Consider the following 21,348-nt stretch of genomic DNA (forward strand, 5'->3'; position numbering starts at 1 on the left):
TTCGTTCATAATAAGTCGTGGTGGCCTGGAGGTTAAAAAGCCCGCCTCTCATACGGGAGGGCGCGGGTTCGAATCCTGGCAAGTACCAACCTGATCTTTTCCGAGTCATATGTATTTTCTAAGGGTATTTAGACACCACTGACAGACGGTGTCACCGATCAGTGGCGGGATAACCACAAGCCCAGCCGGGGAACTGGCTGGAAGAGGCTACAGCAACCCTTGGGGTCTAAATAGCCCCAAAAAGTGTTGGTGCAGAAGGCAAAGGAAAACACTGCAACTATCTTCCTAAGAAAGTCATCATGTATACGGACCACTGATACGTGATCTTCACGACGAGTCTGCAAAGACTCTTGCGACGATGATAATTTCGTAAACAACATAGAGAAAAAAGGTAGAAGTAAAAATAATAAAAGAGGCTTTGATTAATAGAATAAAATATTTTCGAATAGTAAAAAAATTGATATAGCGTATTCCAAAAATATAATTAGTTTTTTTCTTAAAGCCTTTTATGAATAAATTATGTTTGATCGAATCAGAAAAACACTACGTAAATAAAGTAACAGAAGTTATTTATAACCTGAAAATATATACGACGAGATATTGTAGAATTGAGAGTTTATATTAACCTACTTGAGGATTTTCCAGATAAGACTTCAATATTATATTTTATTTCATTTCTTTTCTAGAAGTAAGAAGTTTATATTCATATATACATATATTAAAATTAAAGATTTCATATATATATATATATAGATTTTAAATTTTATTACAAATTTAATTCAAAGTAAGGTTTGGTAAAGTCAAACAAGCAGAGCTCCAACAAAGTATGTCTAACTTATTGTGACATTTATCATTTTGATAAATACACCTGTCGTTTGTACCATCGAGAGCTGGTTGACTGGTTGCGAGTTTCTGAACTAGTACACCGTACCTTTAATATATTCCAGAATTTAATTGAAATTACTTTAAAGGTAATAGATGGTGATAATATTTTTAGGTTTCATGTAAAACATACATAATATGCCAAGATACGATATAAACAAAGCCTCCAACCGATAACTATCAGCCCTTTGTCAATTTGACGGAGGCATTTCAAACAGTTTGTGGTCTACAGACACTGTGTACAACATATGTACGCTGACTATGGATATAATAGTTATGTTTCCCAAAAGAGAAAAAATTTGTAAATAAAATGTAGATACATACATATGTTTATCCGTGTTACGGCTCAACTAGTCAGACAGGTTTTGAAGGGTTGTGTCAAATCGAATCAAATCAAAATATTGTTCGTTCATAAAAACATCTAAGAAGCTCTGTTGAAATATCAATTTATTTCAGTTTAGCTTTTGGCTCCAGTTTCCTTCACGTGTTCAAAGATTACCTTCAAGGTCCTCGTGAGAAAGCTTAGTCTGAGTGATTTACTATAATTGTTTTGGTATCGGTTTTCGTAGAATCATAATAATATACACAGCACATTCATACTAATGAATTTATCTTATAAGTAGACGAGCAGGAATGCGGTCAATAAAATGTGATCTAGAAATTCTTCAACGATATTCTAGTTGTACAATAATTATACGATATTATTATTATAAACAAATTACCTTATAATAGAATAATTTAAGATTCATTGACGTGTTAAACACTCGCCCTGAACAACCTTTTTGGATTGGATGTTAAAAGTCAGCCTAATTGAACGACCTTGTACACCAGACTGCTGAAGCCTCGAATAATCCAAGCGGAATAATTGAACCAAATATTAACTAATATATATATTAACTAATATATATATATTAATCTGTTTACACAGTCTAGTCTCCGTTTACAGATGAGATAACTACGATGACAATAACTGACATAGAATAAAGAAAAGAAAATTATATGTACAGTTACCTAAATATTATCATGGAATAATGTCTCATGATGTACGTGAACATGTGAAAAACGAAAAAGAAAAATAAACATTAATATATTAAAACAAAAATAACAAATCGTAAATGAAAAGTGATGAAAATTCACTGTAATATAACAACAAAATTACTAGTATGGTCGAAAAAAAAATTATGACCTACATAAGGATGTGACAGTACCGAAAAGAAATATAATGCATCACTAGTGATGCGCCACATTGTAATGGGTTATCGATAGTCGATATCGCAGTAATACCAACCCACAATGGACCGTTGACGGTTTTACGAGCGTTTATATACTGGCCGCATTTTAATGAATTTCGATATATTTTTCTTATGTAATATATGCCAAAGAAATAATTTAGAATATGCCAATGGAGCTGTTTTAATATTTATTTATTTTTAGCGCAGAAAACTTTATATGAAGACATAAACAACGAAGAGATTTTATCTTGAAACCATTCAGAGATTTCATTAATACCATTTATAAACAAAACTAAAAAACTTCCTAGCCACGTTTGATCTTAAAAAACTTATTCAAAGGGACCCTTCAAATAAATTTAATTCCCATAGCTCAAAGCGAATTCATTTCTATGGAAGTGCGATTAAATCTTAATTACCGAGTCTCACTATGAGACTGCAGGCGAGTATCTGTGCAAAGGAACCTAATTATTTAAATTTCTTCATAAAATTAACCTTGCAGAAAAACTCTATATAATATTACATTTAAATCACCGGTGGTATGAAGTCGATTTTTATTCAAAAATTTGTAGTAAACAAAATCTGTTGACATACCGTGTATCAGTAGTGTTAACTAAAACCTCTGGCGCGGTCCATTCACACAGAGTGAGTTAAATAATATCCTAAGTCTGTTGATGTTATGGCTTGAATATTTTTTTGCAGTGAAGGAACGGTTTAGGCTTTTAAACTTGAAGTAGAATAGATTTCAACAACACATATCTAAAAGAAATCCAAGTAAAAGACGCTAGTTTAGCAAATAAACGGAAGTATTTTGAATGTCAATCCATTATTTTCATAGAAAAATATTACTAACGTTATTTGCCATTAAATATATCCTGTACCACTTGCTTTGATTTATTTTTAAATTATATTTAAACGATATAATATATACAATAACGTTCTCTGAAAACATTATTTACACTAGACTATAGAGTCCTAACTAGATACTCTAAGTGAGAATTAATCCAGCCTTTATATTATCAACACAAAATAGATTCACTAACATGGAATAATTTAGAAAGTAACTTGTATCTGTTATTAATAATGTTAAAACAGGGACTTGGCTCTATTATTTATTCAAATTGATCCGACTAACTGTATACAAAATCTATATAAGTCTAGTTATAATGTGTGTAAGTATTTATTTCTATTGGAATGTAAATATTTAATGATCTGGCTGCGGCAATACTTTTCGTCCTAATCGCATTAGGTGACCCGAACGGAAATGAAAACGCTCGATACGATATACGACTCACAATTACTTTCACGACATTTTCGTTATCGCGTTAACGGAATTGCCTTATATTTTTATCGTTACAACGACTTATTAGGTAATTATTTAATTTTTTATATTATGTTTTTAATTCGTATAACGATATTTGAATTTGTTTTTATGCTAAGAATATAACGCTCGCAAATGAGTGCTTTGGATTGTGTTGTATAGAATTGCATTTATTTGAATATGTAATACTTTTGTTTTATTTTTTACTTGGACTCTTCGGAAGTTGAAAGCGATGGATTATAAAAAAGTTCTTAATGGTTTGTACATCAGCTTGTTATTAATTCATTTATTATATATTTTTTATAAAAGAACAGTCATTATGTGCACGTATGTACATTTGTCATTTTACTGATAAATCAAAATGTAACCAGGGATCGATTGGAAAGCCCGAGGGTAAAAAATTCAGGTAAGTTTAAAAGAAAATAATAAAATATCATCAACTATAGTGTTGTGCAAACGATTGTCGATAAAACCGCTCCGTTTAACAGAATCGTCCCAAATTGCGGACGCGTTCAATTGAAAACTGAAGTGAGCTAGGTATGGATCGCGAACTTTGATTATGAGTTTTTATAGTAATTTTTATTTCCATCTAATGAATGTAGTTAAATTAATTTAACAATATAGTTAAGTATAGCATAAGACTCAGGAAATAGAGTCGTTTATATGAAAGAGCTCATAAATATTACTGTATTCATTTCAGTATAAAATAAAATAGCTATTTGTTTTATAGCACGTTATTAAAATATATTGCGTTAAAGGGAAATAAGACGTATATGGGACTACTGGTAGGATGCATTTCTCATAAATCAGCTTCTGTAGGCGCGTCTTAATACAATTTTATAAGTGACGGAAACAAAACAAAATATTATCGATAAAGTCAGTCAGTCGAGTAAAGAATAGAATATTTTTAATATGTCGAGAATAAATTTTTGTTATAACGTACTTCGTAAAGCGATCACATGAATTTTGTTAGATTGTATGAAAATTTGAGGCCATTTAGAAAATGCTATTTTCAAGTGAATCGGCTATGCGGTTTCGCTGTAATTTGCATACATTATTTAAATTTGAATGTATGCAATAAGAAGTAAAATAGGCGATAGCGGTCCTTTTGTGTGTTTAACAATTATAAGTCAATTAAATGGTAATGAGCGGCCATTTTTCTTTATGAATTATGCAAAAAATACCCGCGAGACGGTAACATAGTTTGAAAATACCTATATAACTGGTGGCCATGGTAAATAAAATTTTACAAATTGTCTGTTTGATGCTTTCTTCAAAGAAATTGACAAAAATTAAATAAATAATAATTGTCCAAACAGATCAATGTTCAACACTAATGTATAGCATAAACATAGAAATGAAAAATTGAAATAACACATAACGGAAACCAATATCAACGCCGCGAGCCTGATATGGGATTTATCGATATTATATTATCGAACATTTCCCAGCATTAAGTGTACTACATAAATCATGGGGACATACGCCGTATCTGTTGCCAGCTTAATACGATCGTGAAAGGGGGCCTGCGGGGGTCTGCGGGGGCCTGCCGGGTCTGTGGGGGGCTCGGAACATGAGGAGGAGGCAGGAGGAGGAGGTTAGAGGACAATGGGGTTGTATCTTCCAAGTTTTTATATGGTTTATCGTGTATTGCATTTTTATTTTTGGTCTTTTAATTGGATTGTTTCTCCGTTTGTCCTGGTTTAAACGGAAACTCTGTCAGCTCGAATTCTATGAAAATATTATATGTGTGTGTATATCTATAAGCTAACCTGTATGCCATTCGTATTTGCTCGCCGTTCTTGTACCATATCAGCTGTGCTGGCGGATTCCCTCCCCTACTCCGGCAAACCAGCTCGAGACTTTGTCCTCTTCTAACAGTTTCGCCCTCTGCATAACCTTCAATATATGGTGCTCCAGGTGGATCTAGAAAAAAATATTGTATGAGTGTAAACTATAAAATTGAAATCGAGTTAACAAAATCTGACGACATTTTATTGAACAAATTAAACAAATTTCTATAAAAATATTTAAAAACAAAACTCTCATAAAACTCCAAATATTTTATCTCAAAGGACGAAATATACAGGATTAATTAAAAAAATATCCCAAACACCACAAACTCGGTAATCCTTTAATTGTTGAAGCCCCGTGAAATTTCCGCGAAATTGTCCTTCTCAAAGTTGAGTAATCTCATCATAAATTGATACAAAACTTCTGAGGTCCCGAGAACCGCGAGTTTCTTTGACAAAAATACAATCAAGATGAAAATTTAAACAATAAAAAAATATCAAAAACTCATCAAGAGGCCGCTGAAGTTAACAGAATCTTTTCCAAAAGAACTTCCCGACTCGAATATTTTACGAGAAATTCGTTTAGCAGCTAAATGAAAGTAATAAAACTATGCTTTTAAACTATCGCATGCTTTAACTTTGAAAGTTGGATTCCTGTTATATTTTTGTATGAGAGTTTATCTTGTGTTAAATTTTATGAGACATTTATAAGGATAAATGTTTTTAAGACTTCATATGAAGATGAATTTGTTCGTCTATATATAAATGAATTACATATAATTTTTATTATAAAATCTTCTTGATTTAGTTTCCTTCTGGAAGAGACGAGTTATCACGAGCAACGCCACGACAGACTCGAACGTTGTAACCACAATTTAAGTAGTCTAACCACTGCGCCAGATGTTCGCTGCAGAATAAAATTATTTATTTTACGAATATATAATATTATAAAGGCAGAATTGAAATTTCTGTAAGTTTGAAAACAACACGTTTATTCCATTATATCGGATATCAAAGAAAATATTATATAAAGGTCCCCTTACTTCATTAACCTCTATTACATTATACCGAGGAATTTTTTTAAAGATAAAATTGTAACATAGAGCCCGCTTTATAGATTTTTTACTGGCACGTAAGTGGGATATTTTTAACTATTTTAGAGAGGATTTCTTTTTCGCAGTTCAAGTACATTACGAATTGAAACTGCTAATAATAATCACATTTAGTTTAGTTAGACTCCGAAAAACCTTGAACTCTAGCAAATTGAAGTTAGCCTGTAACAATAAGTTGTAGTAATTACATGTGTATGTGTGTGTGTGTGTGTGTGTGTGTAGTAACCGTTTAGTGATTTACATCATCATAGTAATAGCTTCAGTGTGTTAAATTGTTATAATTTAATACAGGCTTGCGAAATGACACCACATGTACGACAGTGTGGGGTAATGTGTTTATTTTTATATTCTACCACTTGTGCGATTGCTAGTGACAGCAAAATATCGATGTTTTTATTCATGTGGTAAAATTGATAATGTAATCGAAATTATAGTAGGCCTAATGATCTATACAAATACATATCCGACTTTAATGTGATTATACTGAAGAAACAAGGACCAAGCCAAAAATTGTAATACAAGTTATGGGGGTAGGCGATAAATATGGTTATCGATAATCCGTCCCCATCACTAAGTAATTCGAGCATACGGGACAAAGCATGTAATTATAGAGGCCGATGGAATTTTGCGTTACAACATCCTGTATTTTATAATAAAAGTAGCACTCTATTACGTAGGATTATCATAAAGATGCAGGAAATTGGATTTTCAGATGCAAATCCCGTTAAAAAGCACAGTCTCTCATAACATGAAATAATTCCTCCAAGCTTTAATGCGAATATTCAAGATGTTTTTTTTTTTAATTAATCGAATCGAGAGGTATAGGGGCTTCCGCTCCAGTAATCTTTGAAAAATTGCCGCCAAAACTTGCTACTGGAATTACATTACAAAGAGAAAGATGTCGCAAAGAGGAGAAATAACACGTCCGAATCAAATGGAATTATTAATAATTCATAGAGGGCGCCCTCAGCTTTGCAATTCCGAATTTGTTTTGGCTGCACTGTTCTGGAGGACAATCCGTGAAAATAACGGATTTGTGCTGACATTAAACAAACATCGTGACATACATTTACAAAAGTTTGAAGTCTTGATATTTTAGTTTTATGCCAAAGAAATAACGCCAAGGTACTTTTAGAGATCTAAATCAGATAATTGATGATGTCTTAATAACGATGATAGCAATTATGAGTTGAAATTGTATACAAAAAAAATATAGGACGTCAAGTTTTTTTACAAATTTCACGTAAGTATTTAGCTTTTTTAAAATAAAAATATTGATTTCCTTGCTAGTGTACAAAAGTGTGCCAAATTTTACACTCGGTGGTCCGAGTAATTCTCACAAAAAGGGCTACAAAGTTTTTGCCTTCTGAATTAATGGCATATTAAAAAAATATATTTGTGGATTTTTTTTTAGGAGCGCCTTTTCTTATATTTTCATTTATTTCATTCCAGTTTTAATTGGGCTTCATACAATCCTTTTTACATTCGAGTCTGTGAGCAAAAGAAGGCAAATTGTCCCTAATTTGCACAAACGAAATTCCGACCAACGTTTTACCTTAAAGTGGCTCTCAGATTTCCTAGGTAAAACACAAATGAGTAGACATCTCCTCTCGTAATGAAGCCTTATTGCTTGTTTTTAAATTTATATATAAAATAAATAGTATCACAAATATGAAAATAAGATATAATCTTTTTCTATATAGTCGAGGAAAAAGTAATTTGTGTATTTATTAAAAATGTATTGATAAAATATAAAAAAAAAGAAACAAGTCCCGTGTTTTTAAAACTCTTATTAAAATAAACTATGATACTATAAATGATTTTTGTACAATTCCCGTCTATTATTGACAAATCATTTAATAAATTTATCTGCATATTAAGATGTATTTATGTATTAAGTATGATACATAAGTCTCCTATCAAACAAGATATACAGCTATCGTTAATGTATAGTGATTATAGATAATTAAATAAAAATGTATTTTATACGAATAAATATCATATATTTTTTCTCACCAATAATTTGGAAAGAAAAGACGTGATTAAATGTATATAAATCTTACGTTACATCGCTTTGAAAGTTCGTAAGATAAATTCGCCTCCCAAAGTCAGCAGCGGTGAGTCAATATTGAGGTAAGCTTTAAATGGATATCAATAATGGATGCCGTACATTTCGGGTCGAGTAGCGACGGTCAGCGAGGGTAGTTGTGTATTCGCGTCGGACGTCGCTGACTTTGTTTATCGTCCATTAAAACAAATACTTGTTAACTAGCATGGTTTATTAATAGAACTTATCTTTTGTAAGGTAGGAACGTTACTTAAAATAAAGAAGTCTTTTCTTTTGTGGGTGTTGGAAGTAATAAAATCTTTTATAACACGAGGGGACATTGAAAAAAGACGTTAACGTCTCAAGATTCTGTGAAAGTGAATAACAAAAATAGCCAATATTAAATCCAACACCTACAGCACCAGCACGCTGCAATAGTTTTAATTAAAAGCCCAACATATCACCGAGCTGAAATCCGTATTGGATTTCTTTCAATAAATAATATCGATAAATTCCTCTAGTTTAACACCAGTGCTATAAATGGTAACCATTTCTCAGTGTGAAATAAAATTATTTAAGCCGTAGAGTTAGCGCAAAAGAGAACATTTTTCATAAGAATATACGGAAATGCACCGATTATTATTGAGGAGTTCGAGGACAGTTACTTTGATGACAAATAGCTGTACAATACATCGATCATGTACTGTTGTTCCGTAAATCTACAAAGGAACTTTTAGGTTACCCCCATCATTAAAATGAGAATAATACATTGTTTATATTCGACACTCTAATAATATGATTAAAATACATCTATGTATAACCTGTACGTAGTTGGTAAATTTTTAATGGTCTTGCGACTTGCATTATATGTCTTGTAATATGATTTAGAAAATTGCCAGATACAACTTATGATTTCGAATTACGCGATAGTTATCCTAAGCCAATTTACGTATTTCAAATAAGAAATACTAAAATTATAATTAAAAATTCCCATAAAAAAGCTCTCAATAAAGTTATACAGGAGCGGAACTAAATGGCTTTGACGTGATTAAAGAGTCGGTTGAGCTCGGATAAGCCCGCTAACCGAACTAAACCGTCCAGTTTGGGACGGTGTTCCGTATGAAAAGTTCACATTCATTTATTTTAGTGACATCATAAACAAAACGAAACATTACAAACGACATTAAAGTTGATAATTATTAAGCAACGATTAATTTTACTCATATAATGTTTGAAACGAAAATTTATTATGAAATTAAAAGAAATGTAATATTATGGTCTGTAATAAAGATATAAGACTTAAATTTCAAACGATTAGATCATTTGATTATCACAATAATAAAATCATTATGCTGTCACTGATTACAATTTGGACTACAAATATCATTAGTAAATTAATGTATTCATACGTGAGGATGTGAATGCGCTAACAGCATTGAGTTTTATGTTTAAACCGTATTCAAGAACTCTGAAACTCGTCATAAATCCGCAGGTAAACTTGTTCAAAGTAAATGCCTTATTTATATCTTAACCGCTGTAACTATTAACATTTTAATCCAATAGTGAACGCGAGCTATAAACTTGGATCTCGGGATGACTTGTTTTAATTGTTTTAAGTTAACGTACAAACAGACGGAATAAACAAAGTCTGACAATCCGTCTGTCAGACTAAACGAAAGCTCTGTCGGGAGGAATTTCATATCGCCCGAATATTTTTATAACAGAACTATTATATTATTTGTTTTAAAACTTTCAAACTGTTATGTATTTTATAGCCTTTATTTAATTTGTCTTATCTTATAAATCATTCTTTATATATTAATGTATGTGTTACACAAATTTAAGTATTAATATTTTCAATGAAATTATATAAAAGGTTTGTGTGAAATAAGTTATTTTCAACATTTCAATGAAGTCTATCACAAAAGTGCTGATTTACAACAGTTATAAATCTATTATTACTTCAAACTCTATGAAGAATAGATTTAAAAAAATATGTCATTTCAAAAATTATTTATTGTGAAATGTGATAATTAATAAAGTGAATTACAATTTTATAATTTATATCGTCACGTGTACTCTGCGGGGGCTGTCCTAAATTGATGGTACTGTCCCAAAAATATAGTCGACGCGGGAGACAACGCAGAGTTCACTGTTCTAATTTTGATAATTTGTATTGTTTTTCATGATTTTTTTAGTAATTTTTCAACGAATGCGAAATTAAATGTACAAAGTCGCAACTTCATTTGTATTTCCGTCGCCAATAATAACACACGAAATATATTAAAAGTTAAGATAATGATATTCCGCTTTCAGCGACGAGAGCTTTTCAATTTGTTTTAATGAAACTAACCTAAATTTTAAATAGCTTATCCTATATTGGATAGATATATATTATAAAATTATAATTAAGATAAGTAAAGTAATTGCAGAAACATAAATACAAGTCGACTAGAATAAAAATTCATGACTACCCACACATTAAAATTGACACAATTTATTGATACAATTATTACTTGAAATTAATATTTAAGGATAATTTTTTGAGTATGCTAGATATCTTACAGTTTCCCTAAGCAACAAGAATTTAGACAGATAATGTTCAAATACAACTTGTTAGCTGAGATTTGATATTAATAAATTATACTAATGATCGCCTTGATTACATTATTATATAATATGTTGATAAACGCAACGTTAGGTCTTCACTAATGAATTAGTCCATCAGCTCGTAATACTGCTTTGCGTAAGTCAGCCATTTTTGACATACCCTTTAAACTCTCATGACAGCAATTACATCGAAGCGTCTGCAGTTTAACACAAAATCGCAATTTAAGACAGACGGAGACTTTATTCAGACGTACGGTCGGAACTAGTAATTAATCAATACTTTGGAATCGTTCAAATAAGCACTTATTGATTATGTTCAAGTTAAATTATGATTATTATATATTTTAATTTGATTCCGTATTTGTGATTTTTCTTGAATATCTATGGTAGTTTTGAATAATCTTGTCTGTTTGTTTTGCTTGTCGTGTAACGACTTTGTGGTCCGTAGAGCCGAAGTCATGGGATAGGTACATTCAGTTTATATAAAAACAAAAATATTGAGAAAATTTTAATGTCGTATATACTTATCTTGTATCGTTGTATACATGTTAGCGTTTTGTCTTGTTTCGTAGTATATTGATTTATTTGAACTCAGAGATATTAAAGACCTTTATATAATGAACACTTATAGTTCCTTAGTGTAAATCAATCATTGAAGTTTTATAGCAATTTATTTAAGATTTCTCTTTAGTAATATATACTTACATAGTACACTGAGCTGTACCGTGCTGCGCATCGGCAGGTCCCTCTGAAGCGCTTCATGGCGTGCTTCACAAGTAAAATCAGCGTAATCGTCCTCTGAAGTAGCTTTGAAGTGAACTCTGATAAAACATAATACAAACAATGAATAAAATAAATATTGTAATAGACATTTCTATACAGACATTATAAATTTTTAGTCACGTAATTTAACGAACGTGACTCTTAGCGGTATTGGAAATATATAAAATATAAATTCAGAATCGATTTATTTGACGAAAAATTAACGTGTATATTGATGAATCAGATTCATTTAATGTATTTTGATATCGATCATGAGAACATTATATTTTAATAATATAAAGGAACTAAAAAGCAATTGCTTTCGCGTGTACAATGATCTAAATTCTAACGTTCTCCTTTGTCTATGACCAATGCGTTGAAAGCGTTATATGAGACAAACCAGAACCCAGCGAAAGGCATGCGAGTAGCAATTTATATAGAGGGGAATTTTGTTACTAATGCCATATTAAGCTCACGTCTGATATTGCTAAAGGGAAAATTCTCAGAATTAATGCTACACTGATCTTCCAAAGATATTGTTATCAGAGACATTTTATGCTGATAATAAATATAGTTTACGTATAGTATCATACATGAGTGTATTCGAGTGAGCATGAGAGGGTTTTAAAATAAATTATAAACGTAAATAAGGTATAACGTAGGGGCATTATAAAGAGCTATTGTATTAAAATCAAAGAATAAAGATATCTTACAATGTATGCGGACACTTTAATCGCTTTCACTCGGGCGAAATTCTCAAATAAGTGTATAAATGCCTGTCGCCAACTATTTGAGACGTGCATCTGTTCCTAATAGCTTAATTAAATGCTTGTGAACTAAGAATTATATCATTGCACTATACATTATACAACTTATTTCTTGTATAATATCATTACGCAAAGATTGAAGATCTAAAACGAGATTATTACTATTATTGTATGTTTTTGTATTACAATATTAAATATATGTTATTACAGATAAAATTACAATAAAAAAATGTATAACAGATTTTGTAAATTTTATTAAAATAGTGAAAAACAGCATAGTGATCTGTTTGTTTTTTTATTTTGTGTTATAAGTACTTTGTTTCTGGACTCTCGTCTTTGTGACGTGTCGTGCGAAGTATCACTTTGATTCTGAATTGATATGATATACTATTATGAATGCAGTATTAATATATAACGTAGTTTAGATCTATTCTTTATTGTTTACTTAAAACATATATATATATATATATACACTATTTATATTGGCATTTAAAATTGGCAAAACGATTTAGTCCTAGCATGTTTTAAGCTTGACATTCTTCCTTTCGTGTATACTTAAATAATACATAATGTAACTAATTAACAGTTAACTAAAAATTTACTGCCTCCGTCGTTGCTGGCTATATTTTAGCCTCGTAATTTACGTCGCGTCAGCTCTGTGCTAACATCACATACATTTGTTCGCATATATAATTTACGCATCATTTATTCCAATACCATGACACGTCTAGTTATTATATTTCATGTCATTTTATTAAAAAATATAAATGTTTTTTCTCGATGGAAATAAAATTACTAAATAAAATACATCTGTACATTTATTTGTTACATCAATTTTAAACTTTTGACAAACTTTTATCCCGTGTCATGCGTTACATGGAACTCGTATTGATGGAAGAGACAGGTCCGTCAGACTGTTTATTTGTATTTTATAAATTAATTGCTGAATAATAAAATTATATTGTTTTTTTCTTATAATATTAGATCATTTAATTTACGGAGATGTAATACGATTTATATTTCAATTACAATAAATAAAGCGCATCTACCGAAATCGTAATAGACAAATAAGTTTTAAATATTTCAAAGAAATAGAGATTTTGTAACGCTGGCCAACAAAAATGTTAGTTCCAACCCGCTGTAACATAGGTTATGCTAAGTTTTCTTGTGTAAGATTTCATGCATAAATGTATGAATTTTAACTCATAAATTTAAGCCATTCATAAAGATGCACTGAAATTATAATTCCATGTTTTTTTTTCCTCATGCAAGTTATTTTAGCTTAACTTTAAATACACATATTCATGTTAAATATTTCAAGACAGGTTTAAATAACTTAATTTAAGGACGTATTGTGATCACAAATGAGAGTACTTTTAAATATTTTGATCGTAATTATAAGAGGTAAAAAAATCTCTGTATATACATATATAACGTATAAAACCTAATACGAATAGAGACTAGTTTTGATGTTTTGCTCTAGCGTAAATTAAATGACTTAAATAACAAATAGTCCATATCATAATAAGTATTAAAATAATGAAATTTTCTTCAAGTTTTTCTTCAAGAAAATCTTTAGTCCCACCAGATTCAAACCCAACAATGTTCACTACCGAGACACCACCACATAGCTGTTGTTGTTAGACATCGGTGTTAACTTTAATACAATATTATGTGTCCTGAATGAGATTCCAAATTGTGAATTTCAGCTATTCTACTCCCAGTATTAGCTAAAAATTACCATTCATTATAATAATATTTGTAACGATATCTAATTCTTAAATCTATATACATATAAGATAAAAAAAGTAAAACGAAATAAACTCTACCAACAAATAGAGATACTAGACAGGAAAATTATAATGATAATAATAAAATTACTGTGAAGTAAATAATGTCCATCATTAATTAGTTGTTACTTACAATAAACATATATTTAGACGTATCCAGTTACATGACATCGTCGTCACTAAGCGACGACTAACGACATTTCGTAAAAGTAATTTATGTTTTGTCTGTGCGTTTGTAACTCGGCGTTTAGTTGAATGTGAGGGAAATAACAGGAGTTTGGAACTTTTCTCATATTTAAATTTAAACTTGTAGGTAATATGGTGAGCTTTTGTTGATGATTTCAATTCATCATAATGAAATTTCGTTATTTACGATGTTCTGGGAGTTTACGTTTGTTTCATGAGCATGTTATGAATATGAGTATTTGAATTATTTTAACGGTCATACTTACTTAATTGACAGCTTTTGGTGTATGAATTAATTTCGATATTATTAAATTGATCATATTATATAGCTTAGATTAAATTTTTGAAATGTAGGTAAGAATCATGAGTTTATTTGATGTTATGAGATCTAAGATTTTCGCGAGTTTTATTCATTTAAATGAAACTAATATTTTTCAGATAAACTACGTAAGAACTACATACGGCAGACGAGGTGTGCCCGTGATCACGGTTGCTGAAAAGTAACCGAAACGTCGGGAGTATGTAGTTCTTTACAAAAATAAATCACGGGTAGTTTTTTCCGAACAATATTAGTTTCATTTAAATTATTTGATGTTATTATTTAATATCAAAGATGCATTTAAACGCTCAGTTTAAATGCTATCAACCATACTCTATGGAGTTAACGCTAATAAAATTAAAACATGAGGTTTATGTTTTCTTTATATTTTTATTATTCATATAAAAATACGGATAAATTGATTGAAAAGCGGCGGAGTTTTTTTATAGTGAGTTCGTCCACTCAAATATTGTTTTGTCCTCGTATAATCGGATTTGGCAACTTCTATCATGCTCTCTACCTAACCAATAAACTACTTTGAGACTAGTTAATGATGTCCAATAAGTTGCTGCTATTGGATAATTCAAATTATATAAAGACAGGCACAATATTTTATTCAGACCCGTTGGACCCACGTCAGGGTTTTGACAGAAATTGTCCAATACGGTATTAGTTGTGAGTTTGTCCCTGATTTTATCGTTTTATTTATACTTGTTACTACACACGGATATCCCTGCGGCGAGTGAAATTAATGTTGCGTGTATACTACAATTAGAGATCATTATATTAACAAACAAGATAGGGTAAATAGATCGCATTTATATGTATGTAATGTTTTTGCACTGCTAAAAAGTTCAGTCTGAAATAAAGTCCAACTACACACGAGCTACGCGTCCAGTGCGGTACCAAAACGAGCTTAGACTTCCAGCTTGTTAGCACGCGGAATGGTTTAAAAAGTAATTAAAATTCAGAAAAAAAAACTCACAATTTGATATAAAAATGTTTGAATTTAATTTTATTTATAAAATATACCTGGATATTGTTGTGTATCTCGTTGATTTGGGATTTCCGTTAGCGGCTTCGACTTCTTTGATGTCTTCGCTTGAAACTGTAACAAAAGAAACGTTTATGTTTAATAAGGCTAACATCAATTATGTTTTTATTATAGCGATAAACAATGTTTGTGTAATGATACCAAAGACTTTCGTGAGTATTCATTTAAATAAAACTCATATTTGCGGATTACTAAGCGTTTTTAAGTATCATCAACTCGTTTGTGATCATGGTTGCTGCAAAGTAACCGCCGTTGGGAGTATGTAGTTCAAAATATTAGTTTTATTGAATCGCGTTTGTGTGTTGATGTGTTCGCTCATACCATCTGAATGTATAAAGTCGAGATATAGTTTGTTTATATCGGTTTTCCGTTTGTGTTTAATCGGTACATAACTAGCCAAATAATCTATATTAGTCTAACTTTGAATGAGAGTGAATCCGTGTAAGTTCAGAGTTTTCAAACTCATCAGAGTCTATTGATGCCAGGAACATGATCTTGAATTCAATACTTTTGTTTTCAATTTTCCCGGTTTTAATTTACGTATCAGCCGCTTGTGATTCTGGTGTATGTTTCGTTTTCCTTGTGAAAATGTTTTTAACGTTTTTCCGTCCTTATTAAAAATGTAATTCGTATTTCATTTAACGAGTGGAATTTAAATGTATATTTATTTGATATTTTCGTAAACAATATTTCCGTTTCGTAAACGACTTGAAAATAGCCAAATAAAATTATAATGAATTTTTTTATCTGGATATATTTATATAGAAATATTTTGTGTTATCGGTTTGACAAACTATTAATCTGGTATGATTCCACACAAATCTGTTTAGTTTTCCGTAAAGATACTATTTTTATTCTAGTACGCCTACCCAACATACCTATAAATGTACACAGTATATTCTACTAACGCAACAAGGAACAGTTTAAATAAATTATGTAATGTTATTTGTATAAGTTAGACAAAGGCTCGCTCTGTTTATCTCACACTCGATAGGCCTATGGAGTCTAAATTGCTAAAATTAAGCCTTATATATCTCCAGGGCGTTGGTACAGAGCTCTGTATGTGAGGAGAGGGCGTTGTTTACATCAAATGTAACTGTTATGTGTTTTGTGTGGTTAAAGTTTTTTATGAGGTTCAGCTAATGAAATATTGCTGTAGATTGAACAAGGTTTCGGAGTACCTAAATATTCTTGATGTCATTCAAATAGATCTGATCTTAACTTTGGTTAAGTTTTGAAAGGATAATAAAATTTTGATAGTCTTCTTCAACGAATTTTCTTTTATGAGGAATAAAAGCGTACAAAAGTTATGGAAATTACTTGTAAATAAATACACTTCCGTTTAAAAAATAGGAACTAAAAGGGATCAAAATAGTTTTCGACTCGGCGATTATATAAATATTGCTAGATACTTAACGTTTCTTATTAGTTGAAATATAAAAAAATATTTAAAAAAAAAATACTTCAAAAGTCATTTTTTTAAGATAAATATAACATAACTAACATAAAAAGTAAAATATACAGACGGGCAGACAAACAAAAGAACATATACATCAAAATAAGCGCCTGAAAAAACAAAGTCACAATGAAATCACAAGCCGTACATTAAAATTTTTATTTATATTTTACCCCAAAAATAGGTTTAGGATGACAATAAACATTTTATATAAAAATTATTCCATTATATATTATAATAATAAATTGTTGGTAAAGAAAATAAATAATGAAAGAAAAGAATGCCATCACAGAAAACAAATAAATCTCTGTTCAAACCACATCGGAATATAGATTTGATAAAAAACAGATATTTCCAACGGAATACAAAATATCTGTATTTTATTCCGGCCCGCCATTTTGTCAATCGAACCGTAAGAGCAATTACGTCCGGTCTGAACATTTCAAAACTCTATGGTCTCATTTTAATGTGCCTGAATTAAAGGGATCCCTTTAACTAAAACGTTTAATAGTTCAGACATGCAAATTTTAAAATAAAATTTATATGTTAAACTTTAATTGCTATACGAAAGGGTTCACTTATTGTAATGAGATAGACCTTTGTTTTAATCTCTCATAACATTACATGAATCAATAATTTTTTTTTTGGGATTTATTCAACAAATGAGATCTTCATACATAGACCAAATTTAATTTAAACTTTTTATTTATTTTTTTGCTTTTGAAGGAACAGTTCATACATAAACTTAAGCATCAATAATACAATGTAATTGCAATCGAAACATTTCCTGCCACAGAAACCGTGAGGAGTTAAAGTCGAGCTAACCATGGCCTGTCCACAGAACTATTAATTCAAGACCGCGGTTAATAAATTCCACAAGTTATACCATAACAATTCCAATTCCCCATTAAATCAGCGAAGCAAATAAAATTACGATATAAGGAAAAATTTCCTATTTCAAAGCATTACACTGGATCCAAGAAACTGGAAAATATCCCCTTACAATAAAATAAAGGGGCGGCGCCAAAGAAATTGGTTCCGTATAATTTAATTGTATATTTTTGCATTCGGTTACTGCCGTTTCCGAGATTCTGACGTATGTATTAAGAAATTTACAGATTAAAATCATTCGTAATATATGGAGCAAGCAATTATTAATATCCGTCCCACCGAATTTTAAAACAGATAAACTATTTGAGTGAATATTATTTGTGTACGGTCTTATCTATTTTATTGTTGACCGAATTCAGTTATTATTTTTGCACTCGATGAGGATTTCCGTCAAATATATTAAAATATTTTTAATAATATATCACGAAAGTGTCAGAAATAAGAGCATAAATGTTTGAGTCCATTCTCAGTTACTCGACATATATTCATGATATCAAAAAATTACAAAAATTGCGTCCAAAACTATTTAGGAGCACAAAGTTTTATAGAAAGTTTCTCTATTCAAATTTATATGATAAAAATTTAAAATTACATTGCATGTCATTAAAACTTGGTTTCTCATATACAAATAAAGTTATTTACAAATACCGTATAATTAATAGCCACAGTGATTCCCGGTATGATAGTTTTCAGTAGCTTTGGCTTTTTAACAGCCTTTTTAAATAATGATTATAGTGCTATCAATAGTTGGAACGAAATGAGGAGATCCGTCACCTTAAAATAACTTTATTAAATCATAGTCGTTACCAAATATTTTAAGTATTTCCACAAAAAGATGAAACCTTTGTCACGATCATGTTAAAATAAAAAAAAAATGAAATGCATCTTTACTTGCAAAATGAATAAATTAGAAAATTATAAAGCCGCCTTATTTTCTTCTCACTAACCCTATTTTATGAGAAAATGAATTATGAATATAACTATACCATCAAACTTAATTATATTTGATATTATTAAAAAAAAAAATACATAATTAAAGATCGTTTTCCTCGCATTTAGGGAATCCTACGCACAAGGGTCGTTCTGGGAACAACCGCGCGCACTCGAGTACTCTCAGAGCAAGAATTATTTTCAACAGTAATGATAATTCACTGGGAAAATACATTATTGCTTTTCGTAATGAAAATCGTAAGCATGGGCTTACAGATAATATATTTCATAATCATGATACAACGAGGTAATGACAATGAGGCTTTACGTTAGCTTTTGTATAAAATTTTGTATATATATATATATATGTTTTTGAATTCAGAAAAAATGTCTTCAAACAATGAGCCTTCTCGATCAATACATCAACGAAACTTCATATCGACGTCCGCGGTTTATTGGCGACGGATTTAATAAAGCTGGATATGACGTGGAGAAAAAAGAAGTGTTACCACTAGTTGCGAATATGTAACGATATTTATTAGACTTATTGATTATAATTATATCCTTCGTGCATTATAGATCTATCGGCAGAAAAAAAATACAGTGGCGTGTTTGAGAAAAATAAACATTTGTAGATTTTGTAATGATATTTTTATACGATATATAATTTTCCTTTTAAATAAATAGATAATGATATTAAGGATAACGGGTGTTATATTATTTTATACCGACAGGCCGTATCTAGGATTCGTGAAGCGTGATATCTAGTGATGCATTTAACGAATATCGACATCTAATATCATCGTGGATTGGGGAACGGCTTCGGAATTTCCTATTAAAACCATCCGTTTATCTTAATCGTTTGTGTTCATCGACTATTTTCATCGACATTATAAGGGTTGCTCCGACATTGAAGTTTACGGACAATGTTTTTTATAGAATATATCTCTGTAATCTGGTTTAAGGTACGTTAGATTTAAAAAAAAACTAACAATGACGGCGCCTTTGTCTGTAACCGCTAACCCAGCCGCGAATCACGTTGATCGATACCGATGGTACGAGTAATATATACGGCAATTGTTTACTAATTGAAATCGAAAACTTCCTTAATTAATAACTGCGAGATAGTTCCAATTAGTGATGGGAAGCCAATTATCGATGTTACAACAACGCGTATTCAACCAATCACGCTTCTCCAACTTTTGATTGACTCTTCACAAATTTTGTGATTTTTTAATATCTGTATCCATATAATACGATTTTTAGTTCTAGATTTCTTCTATTGTGCTTTAATTATAAAATATATATATATATTAAATATATTTCTATAAACAATAACCCTATTTTTATTATTCTCGTGTTCCGAATAATAAAATTTATTTTAATAAAATTCGAAATATGCTAGCATATGTTAGCTTATAAAACAAAATTATAGATTTTTACCTCACAAAAACTATTTCCTTTTAAATGCAGTAACAAGTTACATGCGTTCTGTATGCGCATATCATATAGTGTACATTTTAAGTTATTTTAATTCCTTAACTTAATTACAACATTGTTAAAGTTGGTTTTAGTGATTTTAAGAGCAAAGTTTGTGGATTGTATATAATAAAAACGATCAAAAATGAATAGATTGTGTTTAGCGTTGTCTTTGAAATTAGTTTGACAAACATAATATAGTTTTATCTTCAGTTTCATCCAGAGTTGGCTGTTATAGTAACCTTAAAGACATGATTGGCTGGAATACTAATGACGTCCGAGACTATCGCGAGTATTCATTTAAATGAAACTAATATTTTTTCATTTATACTACGTTTTTTATTAATTAACTACACGCTCCCGACGTTTCGGTTACATTGCAGCAATCGTGATTATGCGTAGACGAGATGAAAATGTTAGTTTTATTTAACTGGAACAAGTTTTTTACTGTGTTGATAAATTACAACAGATTATTAAAATGAAAAGCACATTAAATTAAACTAAATCATGTTTGTAGGTAGAAAGTGCGTTTTATATTAAAAAAAAACACTATTACATGAAATGTATCTGTTAAAACAAAGGCGTAGTATTAAATAAATTAAAGACAAAGCAAAACAAACCTTATCTGTTCATGTTTTAGGCACGATTTAGTGAATATAATAAAGGTTTTTTTTATATCTATTTTAATTTGTTAACACCAGTCAATAGCTTTCCAACCCC

General features: G+C 30.4%; 1 protein-coding gene across 1 annotated transcript in view; it reads right to left on the minus strand.

Annotated features, from left to right (window-relative positions):
* Positions 1-21,348, minus strand: part of LOC116775607 (nephrin) — a 109,767-nt gene that overhangs the window by 28,550 nt on the left and 59,869 nt on the right. The window contains exons 6-8 of the mRNA XM_032668528.2: positions 15,851-15,926; positions 11,700-11,815; positions 5,205-5,358 (exon numbers count right to left, since the gene is read on the minus strand). Coding sequence (XP_032524419.1) covers positions 5,205-5,358; positions 11,700-11,815; positions 15,851-15,926 — 346 coding nt within the window. The remainder of the gene's footprint in view (positions 1-5,204; positions 5,359-11,699; positions 11,816-15,850; positions 15,927-21,348) is intronic.

The sequence above is a fragment of the Danaus plexippus genome, chromosome 27 (assembly GCF_018135715.1).
Source record: "Danaus plexippus chromosome 27, MEX_DaPlex, whole genome shotgun sequence".
Taxonomy (NCBI): domain Eukaryota; kingdom Metazoa; phylum Arthropoda; class Insecta; order Lepidoptera; family Nymphalidae; genus Danaus; species Danaus plexippus.